Consider the following 12,808-nt stretch of genomic DNA (forward strand, 5'->3'; position numbering starts at 1 on the left):
GCACTGGGATTTAATTTTTTTAGCGATACAAATATTTAACCGACTTTTTTTTCTCATAGCTCCTTTTTGCACAATACAGAGTATGGATTTGTGTGTGCTGGCTTATTTTTGCGAAATGAATAAGAGAATGTGGAATAAAGACAAGTGGCTAAGCGCTGTACTGGTAAGTGAAAACGGATAGGAGGCATGATTTTCTATTTGCCTCAATATATAAATACAAAATACAAGTCGCCTCGTTTCCTCGCTTTGCTGAATGCCTAATGTATTTGTCCTGTAGATTCGACACGACTCTATAGTAGTAATAGAGTGTAAGCAGATATTATGGAGCTGAAAAATATACCGAGAGAATAAGATAGAGATAGAGATTCAGTCGCTTTCGACATTTATTTATATGGCATTTGAATCCCATGTGGAAGGGGTCGCCGTGCTATTTTTATTTATTTTTTTTTTTTAACATCCCGTTCGAGAATTTAAAAGTCAATGGGGTGAGGTCACACTGCGAGAAGTACGAGAGTTAACAAACTATTTATCGAATAATTGAAATTCATCTGATTTTTTTTTTTTTTTTTTAAATCAAATCGACCGAAATAAAATATTTTAAAATTATTTACCATGGAAAATTTTATTTACATTCAAATGAAATATTTCTCTGTATTTATTTAACGTCAGCTATAAATTATCTTTTTTTCTTTTAAATATACTCTCATACTTTGTCAATAAATAAAAAATTTCCAATTAAATAACTTTCAAATATCCCATAAATAAAATTTTTACTCAAAACTTTTAGCTTTTTTTTTTTTTTTATTAATTACTAACAAAAAAAAATCACTTGGGGATTCAATGACACGAGTGAATGTTAAGAAAATAAGGTAAAAGGCAAAGGATGTTTAGAATGTATGAGAAATTAAAAGAGTAATAGTGTTGGAGTATCCTGGAGCATGTGAAGCTGAGTAGATCCCAAGTTATATTAGAGTCGGAGTACAGTGGAGAGACATCTCAGTAGACTATTAAACGCGTGAAGCTTCCGCAATGTTGCATATCCCCTCTGGGCAATGGGCTAACACTTACGCTAGTAGCTGTATAAGCATTAGCACTGACTACTATTCAACATACTAAACAGCCAGGCTCTGGTGAGATTTGAGCGTGTCGTTGCATCATCCCCAGGGTACTCAAGACACTCAAGACGCTCAAACTCGAGCCAAGTGTCTGCCGCACATTACTACACCCACTACACCCACACTGTTAAATGTTAACTGTAGCTACACAACGGATAGCGGATACAGAGCATTTGCCACGTGGATCTCTGCTCGCGATTACTCACGTGGCCTCTCAACTCCTCAGTGGCTCTCGGTCCTATCCCCAGCCCCGGCACGACCTTGGTTCTCGATTAAACTTTAAACTCGGGCTGCGTTGTTAGGATACCAGCAAACTGATACCGTAGATCTGTGTGTCCATTTGAGCCAGTCCCTCAAGCATTAAACCCATTCTCCGCTTATCCGTTTCTCTGTCTCCGATCTCCACGTCATCAGGGCTCTGGCCCGTTCATTGCCTCCAATCCGCCTAGCTGCTCTATTTTTTTTCTCTTTACAAAAATTATTTTTATTATTATTTAGATTTTTCTTTAAACGACCGAGGAAAACGACCGCCAGAGATACAAAGTACTTTTTAATGTCCCCTTCTATCAACTCGTGAAATTTTAAAATATTTAAAATTTTTTACACTCCAACGCGTTCAATGTTAATAAATTTAATTCCAACATTACTTACAGATATATATGTATATAAAAACATTTACGTAATTTTTTAAATTTTTGTTTTTTCAGGTGACGCAGAATACGGGACGAATGAAATATTTCATACGACGGAATATAAAATAAAAATTATTTTACTGTAAAATATTTATTTACATGTAATAAAATAATTATTTTAAAATATTCACGAACGTGTAGCTGAATATTTAGTGTATTTAATAAAAACAAATCAATCAACCCCAATGACGTGTGTTGGAATTAAATTGAGGGAGAGTAGACGGAAATTTATCTACATCTACATCTATACAGATATATATATATGAATATATATATATGTATAAAATATAATATAATATACAAATGAAAAGAGATAGATGGCAAACGGAGATGAAACGTATCATCAGAGAGTGGATGAGTGCATTGACTCGGTCGCATTAGCGGAATGATTGACGCGATTCCGTTAGCCCGTCTAGGACGGTTGCAGACCCTGGCTAATTGTCAAATTACGGAGATTAGAACAGTTAATGGACAGACACCGTATAGGTAAACCCGTGGTCGCGTGGACATGCGAATTGCCGCGGCGACCGCGAGATAAAATAATTTATCTCCGCGCAGAATCCGGTGAATCCCACCCTCAATCTACCACCACCCTGAGCAACTACCCTCGGCTACCCTCCATCAGTGTCTATGTATATTTAACTCCCTCCATTAGCACTCGAACCAAGTATTCCTACCCCAGACTACCCCACCGCTTTGATCCCGATGCCGGGCAGCATCTCAACCCTTTCATTCGGTCCTATCATTCGCGCTCGCGACTCGGAGCCAACTCGGTCTTGAACTCTTCAGCCTCCAGCCTTCAGCCTTCAGCTGATACTGAACACTAGCTTCAACCAGTTTGTGACTTGTGATTAAACTCAAACCTTCATTCAATTTATAACTTTGTTTGATTGTTTAACTTTAAACAAATTTTATTTCAATCAGTGATTCCCATAGTGGCCAAAATTAGTTTATCAATTTAAGTGATTTAATTAATTAAAATAATGATAGACTTGAGTCGAGTGATTAACTAATTTGTAAATTTACTTTTATCGGATAGTTTATTTTAAAAATAAAACTTAGGGTTTTTATTTGAAAATAAATGTTGAGTTTTATGATAGTGGACAGCTAAGCCCGGTATCTGTAATAAAATATAAACTACCGGCTCGCTCAGTGGCATCTCCCATAAAAATATTATCGGATAATCTTCAGCAATATTTAATCCCTTTCAAAATAAGTTAAAAAATAATAACCGTGAAAAGGGTAAAGTAACTTAGTACTGTCAGTCGTAATAAAAATTTTACCTCACTCGCTCGTTTTTCTATTGATATTTAATTCAAGCTACTAATCTATTACATCCAACATCAAAGGATCTTTTATCGCTTTAGCCATTTTTAATTTTAATTTTAATAATAATAATAAAAATAATATTTGCTTACAGATTCATAAAACTAGTGGAGCAGTCGTTCCATCAACTTTTAAAAGTATCATCAAATACTCTTTATGCTTTTGATTGTTGCTCAGAAAGCCTTGTTTTGATACTGGCTTTCGGGCAATAATCATAATCACAGAAGAGTATTTATTCAACAATTTAAATTCATCACTTAAATTATAGTTTTAAAAGAAAATATTTTTATGTAATTTTATTGTAAGACTTCTATGTAAAATGTTTTGTAATTACTTGTAATTATTGTTGCCTGCTGACGTTTTTATTGTTAATGTTGTCATTATTATGGATTGAATATTACCGCTGGCGAGTTATGTTTATGTTTATGGTATTGTATAGATGTAAAATGAAACCCGAGTTGCCAATGACATAGAACGGGGATTAAATCTAATGGATTTGTTGCATCAACAGTAGAACGTTGGCAATTAATTACTTTAAGTATAGGCCTAGTGTGTTGTTGTGACGCGGAGTCTTGAGAATAGATTCTGGACCGCGAGGTAGATAAATGTAGACATGGGTATAGGTGGGCGAGTATTGGCTTTCTAAGAAGCTTTTGATCACGATAAAACGTGTTGAAGTAAACACAAACAATCAATTAAATCTAACTAATGTGTATTTAAGTTAACTCACCGATTTTCTAGGAAACGGCTGACGCCGAGACGCAGACTGAGACTCAGGAATTATTCACGGGATTTCATCTTCGACAGCAGATATTTTCTCGCTGCATTAATCACCATTGAGTAATTCTACAGATGTTAAATAAATAATATTAATTAAACAAATAATACAAATATAAATATTATTTCAAATAAAAATTTTATTTTTACCTGTTGATTTCATTGTTGGGAAATAACAAACATTTCCAAAGCAATTTAATTAACATTGATGTTAATTTTAAAATGTAAATATTACGAGCTCTGTAACGATAATCGATATTTATTAATTAATAAATTTTTGAATAACAAAAATTGTAAAGATGTTTAAAAAAAAAAAATGTAAAAAGTATTTATATAATAAAATGAGTTTTAAAACAGTTGGTAAAAAAAAAATTCATGAGGATGAACAAGTCCCTTGATCATATATATGAAAATTTCGTCGTGTCACTCTGCATTCAAATTAGTCTCTCTCGATACACCTTTTAGTTTTGGATATAAAATGAAAAAAGGTAAATAAATATTGCCTGGATACGGCAGTTACAAAGCTCCCATCTCCAATACAGGTGACAGTGTATCATGAGAACCAGGAGCGGGCAAACCCCCACTACATCCCCCGCTGTTACTGTTACCGAGCACGAACGAGCAGAGTAAAGCTCTAGCCACGTACGTATAAAAGACGTAAAGAGTTTTTCTGGTTGTCAAACCACAATCTCCTCTTCGTCCGCTCATGATATATCTATATGAATATAAATAAAAATATATATTTAACCATTTTCCATTTCCCATTTTCCATCGTCCATGGATCTGGTACAGAGCTTGAATCGCAAGTTATCGTATGAAACCTGGGGATGGAGAAGATATGGGTCAGACATACAATATTAAAATTTTAAAAGCATTTCAAAGTACTGCTAATTCGCCAGTCTGCCCGTTGCATGTTTTCTCGGTATCTAGTTTGCTAACTTTTATTGTCTACGTTATACAGTCAACGTAATTATTACAGAGGCTACAGCGGCTACAAACTCTTGTGATCTCCATCTAAACCTTCACCAGAGCTGGTGCTGATGCTGAGCATCATATGAAATATAAATATTTAGCATACTGGCATCAAATCTGCCAGCAGTCAGACATTACCTAGAATAGAAAAAAAAAAGAAAAAAAATTTGCTTACATTATTATGTAATGGGAGTGTGACACATCAGGATTGCCAGTGTAAAATTTTTGACGTGGGGTGCAGTATAACGTACTGTGGAGTGGGAGGAAAGAGCAGCGGCACGGAAGCAGGGAAATCAACCTGGTGAAATAGTTGACAGATTGACAGTCAGTCGTGTTAAGGTTTCTCGTTGAATATTTTATATTGTTTCACCTGTCAGAGGGAGCCGGGTATATCTGATAGCTATCTATAGGTGCCCTGGCGAACTTTCGACCTGTAATGACCCCGCAGCATCACCTGGAATAGTGTGTGGATGGATATATCTATGCTGATACAATGGATAGAGACGGAGAGATAACCAGACGGCGGTATTGTGAGCTAAATGAGTTTAATGTGAAAATCAATCTCAACTTTTATCTATCTTTGTCTATTGCCACTGGTTCCATCTGGGCTTCGCCTCCTACTACTCGTATTCCACCTCCAGTTAAAACTTTACCTCCACCTCCACCACCACCTCCATTTCCATCCCCGACCTCCTCTATCGCCAACACTACCGGCTCTTGTTACCGAATAAATTATTGGTTGTCCTCTCTCCCAGAGCTCTCACTGATCTCTACCGAGAATCACTAATGACGATATCATTTATTCATAATGATAGACTCTTTACTTTTAGCCTTTAGTCATTTTTATTCACGATGGATACTTTTTCCTACTCCTTTTTTATTTCCTTTCTTCGATAAGAAATTTAAATGCATTGTCTATTTTTGTTTATACATCAACTATTTAATTTCCTCTGAATCTTCAATGCCGTCTATCTTAAAAAAAATTAACAAAAAAAAATATATGTATAGGATCCATATAATTTAATTATTATTTGCATAGATCATTCGAATCGGTGTTCAGTTTCATTCCTCACAAGTAAAATAAAATTAAAAAAACAAAAAAAAAAAAAAAAGATACAAGAATATCAGCCATCTAAAAAAAAAGAACATCGAGTCATTTTAGAGAAAAAAAACAATCGCGAGTAGCACTTATAAGGTTATAAGTAATTATTGAAGCGTGCGGAATGCTTTTATTGTTGGTTCGTTATTCTTAAATAATAATTTCAATAGCGTTATTAATATTAAATAAGTAAAAATTATAGTATTAAAAGTTTTTAATTCAAATTCAAAAATCAGTGATTGATAAAAAATATTAAGTTGTTAGATTTTGCCAAAATGGATAATGGTAATAATAAATATTCGATAGTATGTAAAAATTTTTACGAATGGGAAATAAAAAATTTTAATGAGCTGTCAACAAAGAAAGTAGATCCTTATCATTCAAACAGTTCATTCGGCACATATATAATTCATAAATTTTCATTTCTGAGATCTAATTGTAAATTTATATGGCGGTTATACTTGTACTTTAACAATGATGAAGAAAATGAAAACAAAGACTGGATATCAATGTACTTGAAAATGGAATCATCGTATAATCGAAAAATTGAGATGCAAGGTTTATTTTTTATTGTGAACAATGTCACCAAAGCCCGAGAGTATATTAAAGAAGTAAACAAGACATTCGAATCAGGTAATGTTCGTGAAGGATTTGACCAGTTTATTAAAAAAGACCAACTGATGAAGCAGAAAGACAAGTTATTAACAAATGATACTTTGACTGTGGGTGTTGAGTTCACTATCAATCATGATAACTTCAGAAGCATGACTATGTTAGCAAAAAACCCGATCGCTGAGAGCATCAAAGCGCTCTATGAAACAAGAAGAGGATATGATGTCATCATCACTGTACAAAACCGAAAATTTAAAGCTCATAAGACTATTCTGATTGCTCGCTGTCCCGTATTTTCGGCCATGTTCGCTAAAGTCATAAAAGAAGGCCACGAATGTCAGTTGTCTATTACAGATATCGAAGCTAATACGTTTGATAAGTTGTTGGAATTTATTTACACAGACGAAGTAACTGACTTGGATACCGATGCTATAGACTTGCTAGAAGCTGCTGAGAAGTATCAGCTAAGGATGCTTAAAGAAATGTGCGAAGTATCAATCTTTGAATGTTTATCAATTGAAAATTCTGTCAAGAGTTTGACCATCGCCGAACGTGTTAATTCCAAAAATTTAGCTCACGAAATATCCCATTTTATTGCTGAAAATGCTGCCAGTGTCATTGAAACTAAAGATTTCGCTAATTTTGAAGAGGAAAACCCGTCAGTAGGCTTGATGATGTTCAAATATTTGGCAGAATGCAACAAGAATAAAAATTTTTAAACTAAATCTCCAAGGTATTGATTTTATTATTTTGCACTCCGTAGTTTATTTTTATTTTCATTTTAATTAATTACTCTTTACTTCTTCCAGATGAAATTAATTATTTAAAAATCTTCCGTACACGAAATAAAAAGTTTAACTGAAGGATCATTACTTAAATTTACTGCGTTATTTATTAAAATAATTAATAAATTTTGAAATATTTGATTCAATAAAGCGTTGAATAAGCTAATAAAAAATAATGAACATGTAATTTATAAATAATATATTTACGAGAATAACAACAAGATAGCATGCATTACACACGATTATATTTAATGTATAGTTAGGATGCACTGAAAGGATTAATTATAAATCCATAGTTTATATTTTTTAAGTTCGTAAATATGTACCGCAAGTAAATTAAGATGAAAATAATAAATAAATTAAAAAAAAAAAAAAAAAAAAAAAAAGTAAATCTTACAATTACCTGGCCGTTATCAGGAGATTATCCGGGTAGAGATCTTACGAGTCTGTTTACGTTAATTCGCGATTCAATACACTCATTAGCGAATCGTTATCGAATCAAATTATCAGCGAGGAAACGAATAAAAAAATATATTTTTAAAACTATATATTAAAATATAAATAAAAAGAATTATGTGGAGGAGAAAGGAACAACTTACTAATAATCTTTCATCCAATAACTGGTTTTTGAGGATAAAACATAGACCAGCCTCGATGGTTTGTCTGTGGCCTCAGGGTCTTCAGCTTTACCATCAGCTCCAGCTTCAACTCGAGCTCCAGCTTAAAACTCCAGCTTGTCTACTACTTATACATATATTTATATACCTCCGTACTTTTATGATCTCAATGATCTCTTCAGGGATGAGTGACAAGGATAATAATGTCCATCTTCATATCAAGTGTTACTGACCCATCTTATCGACATTTTAATTTACTTTGTACTCCGACATACTCCTATCTCGTCTCCTGTACTTTTAATTATATTCAACGATTTAAAACGTCCCGCGTCTAATTATACAGCATTTAAATAATTAAACTGTCTCATGTCATTTAATTTTTTATTCCTCTTATAAACTCTCCATGTTTCCGTTAAAATTAATTTATTTTTTTATAAAAAAATAATCTGACATTTGAGAGTGATCAGAAGCAGCAAAGCGAGTCCCGCCATTTGTTTTTTTATTTAAAAATAAAAACTCTGCCTGCAGGTGGCGATCAGCGCGCGGTAGTTTTGAATTTCAACAGCAGGAGATTATTTGGCGCCACTTTCCGAGTTGTTATTTTTTATTAGTAAACACGTGTCATTAAGGTTACAATTTTTTACTGTATTTTAATTTTTAAACATAAATTTAATTAATAATAATAATAATTATTATTATTTTAATAAATTAATTGTAAACTTTTTATAAAAATTAAAAAAAAATAGGTGAGTAATTTTTAGAGTTTTTGTTGATAAAGTAGTTCATAAATTTGATTTGTTTAATTTAATTTAATTTTCAGTGATAATTATTTTTTAATTTTATTGTTTAAGTAAAATGAGCTGTCAAAGAGGTAATTCAAATCGCAACAGACCGCAAAAGCATCAAAACAGACATGCGTTTAAAAATAATCTACATGACACCTCCCATACGACAAAAGCAATAAATAAAATCCAAGTTGTCAATGTCTGCGAGAAGTGCAAGAAAGTTATTGAGTGGAAAATCAAGTACAAGAAGTACAAGCCGCTAAAAGCTCCGGGTAAATGCTGTAAGTGCGAGCAGAGATGTGTCAAACATGCGTATCACATCATGTGCGGACCTTGTGCCAGTAAGCTGGAGGTTTGTCCCAAATGTGGAGATAAAACGGAGCTTGTAAAACCAGAAGTCGAAGATAAACCTCTGACGCTGGACAGAGAACTTCGGCTGATGTTAAAGACACTGCCTGAGAGACGCAGAAGAACTTTTTTGCGTTACATGAACAGAAATGGTTTGTACTCTATTTTTTAAAATTAATTTATAATTAAAGTTATAAATTTGAATTTGAATTTATTTATTTGGTTATGCAGGCGTTAAAAAAGATGCAGCGAAACCTGGTGACTCTAAATATGATGATGAAGATGAATATGAAGATGACGAGTCGAATTCAGACACCGAAACACTGACTGCTGAAGAAGCTCCACTGACTAGGGATGATTTGGTCAATAAATTAAAATCTTTGATGGTAACGAAGAAGAATAAAAATGTTGATGACTCAGATTGCGACTCTGACGAACATGAAACATCAACTTCTAGCTCTAGTTACAGTGATAATGACACTAATAATGATGGGAGTAGTGATGATGATGATGATGATGATGATAATGATGATAAAAAGTAATTGTAGATTTTGTTTTTTTTTTTAACAAAAGAAAATATATTATTAAAAAAATTATTGTGCTTTTGATTACTTTCAATTGTATGAAGATAGCTGTTCATATTTACTGCTGATGACTCACTTCACAGTTGTTTGGTATTTTTTAAATTTAATTTTTACAAGTAAGTATTTTCATATATTTTAATTAATAAATTTAAAATGACAACGAGAGTGGTAGAGAAACAGATGCTGAGCTGCAAATCTCTAGGTATTTATTTAATATTTAAGTTTCGAATTGATTATTTGGGTGAAATAATTTTTTTGTGGACGTGAATTAGGTCCTGGACCGGCGTACAAGCTGCCACCGGTGCTGGGCTATGAAAAACACGATCTCTCGCGCAGAAAGAACCCTGCATTCACCATCACATCTCGACATGATGAAAAACTCCACGTTACTCCAGGTCCAGGTCCAAATAGATACAACACCTACCATTTAACGCGCCAAGGTCCAGAGAAGCCGCCGTCTTTTTCCATCGCCGGACGCGCTCCGTTTGTTGGTACGAAAAAATTATGAAATTATTTTTACAACTGGAAAATGATAAAATAAATGTTTAGCCATCGGATCTGGACCAGGTCCTGGAGCATATCATCCAGAAACGTATACTCCAAGATCTCCATCATTTTCCATCCGAATGAGATTCAAACCAAGTCATTTGTCATCAGATGGACCTGGGCCTAATTCTTACCTCGTTCCTTCATGTCTGGGACCTAAAATTCCTCATAAAAAAGCTTGTGGAGCATTTTCTATGTAGCAAACATTTTTTTTTTATATTTAAATAATTATTGAGTCACTCAATTAATTAAAAAAAATTTTAGAAAAGGAAGAACATCAGATTTGAGTAAAACTTCAGGACCAGGACCCGCCGACTACGGAAATCCAAATTACAACGTAGTAAAAAAACAGTATCCATCATTTTCGCTAAAATTTCGTGAACGTGCGCTCAGTAATGCCAGCAGCGGACCAGGTCCAATGTACAATCCAACTTACAGACCAGGAAAACAACCCCCGGCGTTCTCATTTGGGATTCGCCATAACGATTAATAAAAAATATATACATATATTTAAACATCTCGCTGTTAATTTTTAAATTATTAAATATTAATTGAAAATACTGACTTGCTTATCATTTATTGTGAAATTATTAAATTTAAATGAGATTGCAATCTCTCATGTGCGAGATCATGTCACGTCACGGATAAATAATTGCTCTAATCACTTAAAATTAGAGCGAGCTGAAGATAACACATGACAATCAATATATAAAATAATAATTTTGACAGAATTGAAGTGAGCATTATATGTTATAAAATATATAAACCAGTCGCGATATATCCGCGTGACTTTTAGACAGACAATGGTTATAATTAAATTATAAAATATAAATAAGCTAAATTATTTTGTATCGTGATATGAAAACTTCACCGCGTCTATTTAATATTTTTGTGTACGTCAGACAATTATTGAGCATGGAACAAATTAAAGACTTATTTTACCTCCTTCAAATAATTTGTCAGCGGACCTTTAGTTATCTAAAAGTATGACATTAAAAATTTTTTGTTTTACTCGATAATTTTATAAATAGATACTTTTTTTTTTAGGACATCGTTTTAACGGAATTCATTCCTTTCGTGGTAGACCTGAGTAATTTCGAAGTGCGTGAACATAAAATCCGCTACCTGACATTTTCAAAGCAAGCTATCGCTGATTTAGCGGCATTTATTATTATATTCGCTCTATTCGCAACATTTTTATACCTTTCTACCCAATATTCAAATGAAATCGAACACTGTACACTTGAAATTGATCCTCCGCCAGAAAATCCGTATGTTCAACTCAATTCCTATTTAATTTCACTATTTTCATGCGTCAATAATTTAAAATTTTTAAATCTAGACCAATAGTCGACTTGACAGAAGACGAAAATGATCGTGACTCTGTCTACGAAATGCCGACAGTGAACTATCCCTGGGGTGACGGGTCAACAGGACCTGAAAAAATAATTCTTCGTAGAAAAAATCTAACGCAGCGGAAGTCAAGACCTTACTGCATATCGACGGACAACGAGTCCACGAGATCGGCAATCAGTATTAAAATGACCCAGTCACAGCATTCACATCTAGCATCAACAGACAGCAAGATTTTTAACCGTCCAGCCGATTTTACGAACTCGTGGATAATTCGCAGGACAAGGAGTGGCCAAATTTATGGAAAATATCCCGTTTAATTAATCGGAAAACATTAAATTAAATTATTCGTTTAAATATTCGGAGGCCTTTGAACTCTGGGACCTCTTGTCTTAGTTGACAATTTTCAGCAAAAAAAAACAAATATAATCGATATCAATTTTGTATCAATGACCTCTTAGTACATCCACTGGATGTTAGTTTATAATTTAATGACATCTATATATAATGACAATGGTAATTGAAATAATTTATTAGGACGTAAATGCGACGTTACAGAAAAGAGATTTAAATTAGATAAGATACTGAGAGTTCATGCTCCCGATTTGTCAATTATTCTTCGTCTGAATAATGAACCGCATCAGGAGATAGAGACTATCAAAGACTGAATTAATGCATTTACGTACTAATTTATTTAATACTTTACATCGCTAACGAAATTATATACATTTTACTAATTGTATTTTTTTTTATACTATTTATGCAACTTTGAGATGTATTTATTTTTTTTATGCATTCTGATGAGAATCATGAATAAAAAAAGATAAGATAATTCGGTGGGAGTGGATTTTTTTTAAAGTATGGCTTGTGATGTGAACTATTTTTAAAATATAGCGGAGATTCAGTTGAAACATCCGGAGTTAAGGGAAGTTCGATATTGAATTTGCGTCGATCAATCTCCAAGTGCTAGAACGAATCAAATTCAATACAACGGTAATTTTATTGATGATTCGAAACGCAAAAAATTCAGGATTATAACCGCGGCAAAGCACGATAGCGATTAGATTTCATACATAGGTACATTGTAAAAATATTTTGCGGAAATAACCACTGATGTCTTCTGTGGAATAATCGACTACGACTATCTGATCAGCATTATGTGAGGTTCTTTTGACCCGCAAAAAAGTTATGAGGAAC

The 12,808-nt window shown here is 33.4% G+C and overlaps 3 protein-coding genes across 5 annotated transcripts; all 3 read left to right on the forward strand.

Moving 5' to 3' along the window:
• The first annotated feature begins 6,100 nt into the window (after positions 1 to 6,100).
• LOC103569430 (speckle-type POZ protein) lies at positions 6,101 to 7,472 on the forward strand. 2 transcript variants are annotated; one of them, XM_014441740.2, is made up of 3 exons: positions 6,101 to 6,170; positions 6,239 to 7,326; positions 7,403 to 7,472. In XM_014441740.2, exon 2 carries the CDS (start codon positions 6,257 to 6,259, stop codon positions 7,310 to 7,312), a length of 1,056 nt encoding a protein of 351 aa, XP_014297226.1. In that variant the 5' UTR covers positions 6,101 to 6,170; positions 6,239 to 6,256; the 3' UTR covers positions 7,313 to 7,326; positions 7,403 to 7,472. The 2 variants fall into 2 exon arrangements, with proteins under 2 accessions (XP_014297226.1, XP_008544949.1); XM_008546727.2 differs by having other exon boundaries at positions 6,107 to 7,326.
• Positions 7,473 to 8,600: 1,128 nt separating this feature from the next.
• LOC103569429 (uncharacterized protein C9orf85 homolog) lies at positions 8,601 to 9,851 on the forward strand. 2 transcript variants are annotated; one of them, XM_008546725.3, is made up of 4 exons: positions 8,601 to 8,741; positions 8,847 to 9,280; positions 9,360 to 9,666; positions 9,761 to 9,851. In XM_008546725.3, exons 2-4 carry the CDS (start codon positions 8,851 to 8,853, stop codon positions 9,849 to 9,851), a joined length of 828 nt encoding a protein of 275 aa, XP_008544947.1. In that variant the 5' UTR covers positions 8,601 to 8,741; positions 8,847 to 8,850. The 2 variants fall into 2 exon arrangements, with proteins under 2 accessions (XP_008544947.1, XP_008544948.1); XM_008546726.3 differs by having other exon boundaries at positions 9,757 to 9,775.
• Positions 9,852 to 9,864: 13 nt separating this feature from the next.
• LOC103569428 (outer dense fiber protein 3B) lies at positions 9,865 to 10,819 on the forward strand. The gene is made up of 4 exons (XM_008546723.2): positions 9,865 to 9,914; positions 9,985 to 10,203; positions 10,262 to 10,454; positions 10,523 to 10,819. Exons 1-4 carry the CDS (start codon positions 9,866 to 9,868, stop codon positions 10,746 to 10,748), a joined length of 687 nt encoding a protein of 228 aa, XP_008544945.1. The 5' UTR covers position 9,865; the 3' UTR covers positions 10,749 to 10,819.
• The last annotated feature ends 1,989 nt before the right edge of the window (positions 10,820 to 12,808 follow it).

Source organism: Microplitis demolitor, chromosome 7 (genome assembly GCF_026212275.2).
Source record: "Microplitis demolitor isolate Queensland-Clemson2020A chromosome 7, iyMicDemo2.1a, whole genome shotgun sequence".
Lineage (NCBI taxonomy): Eukaryota > Metazoa > Arthropoda > Insecta > Hymenoptera > Braconidae > Microplitis > Microplitis demolitor.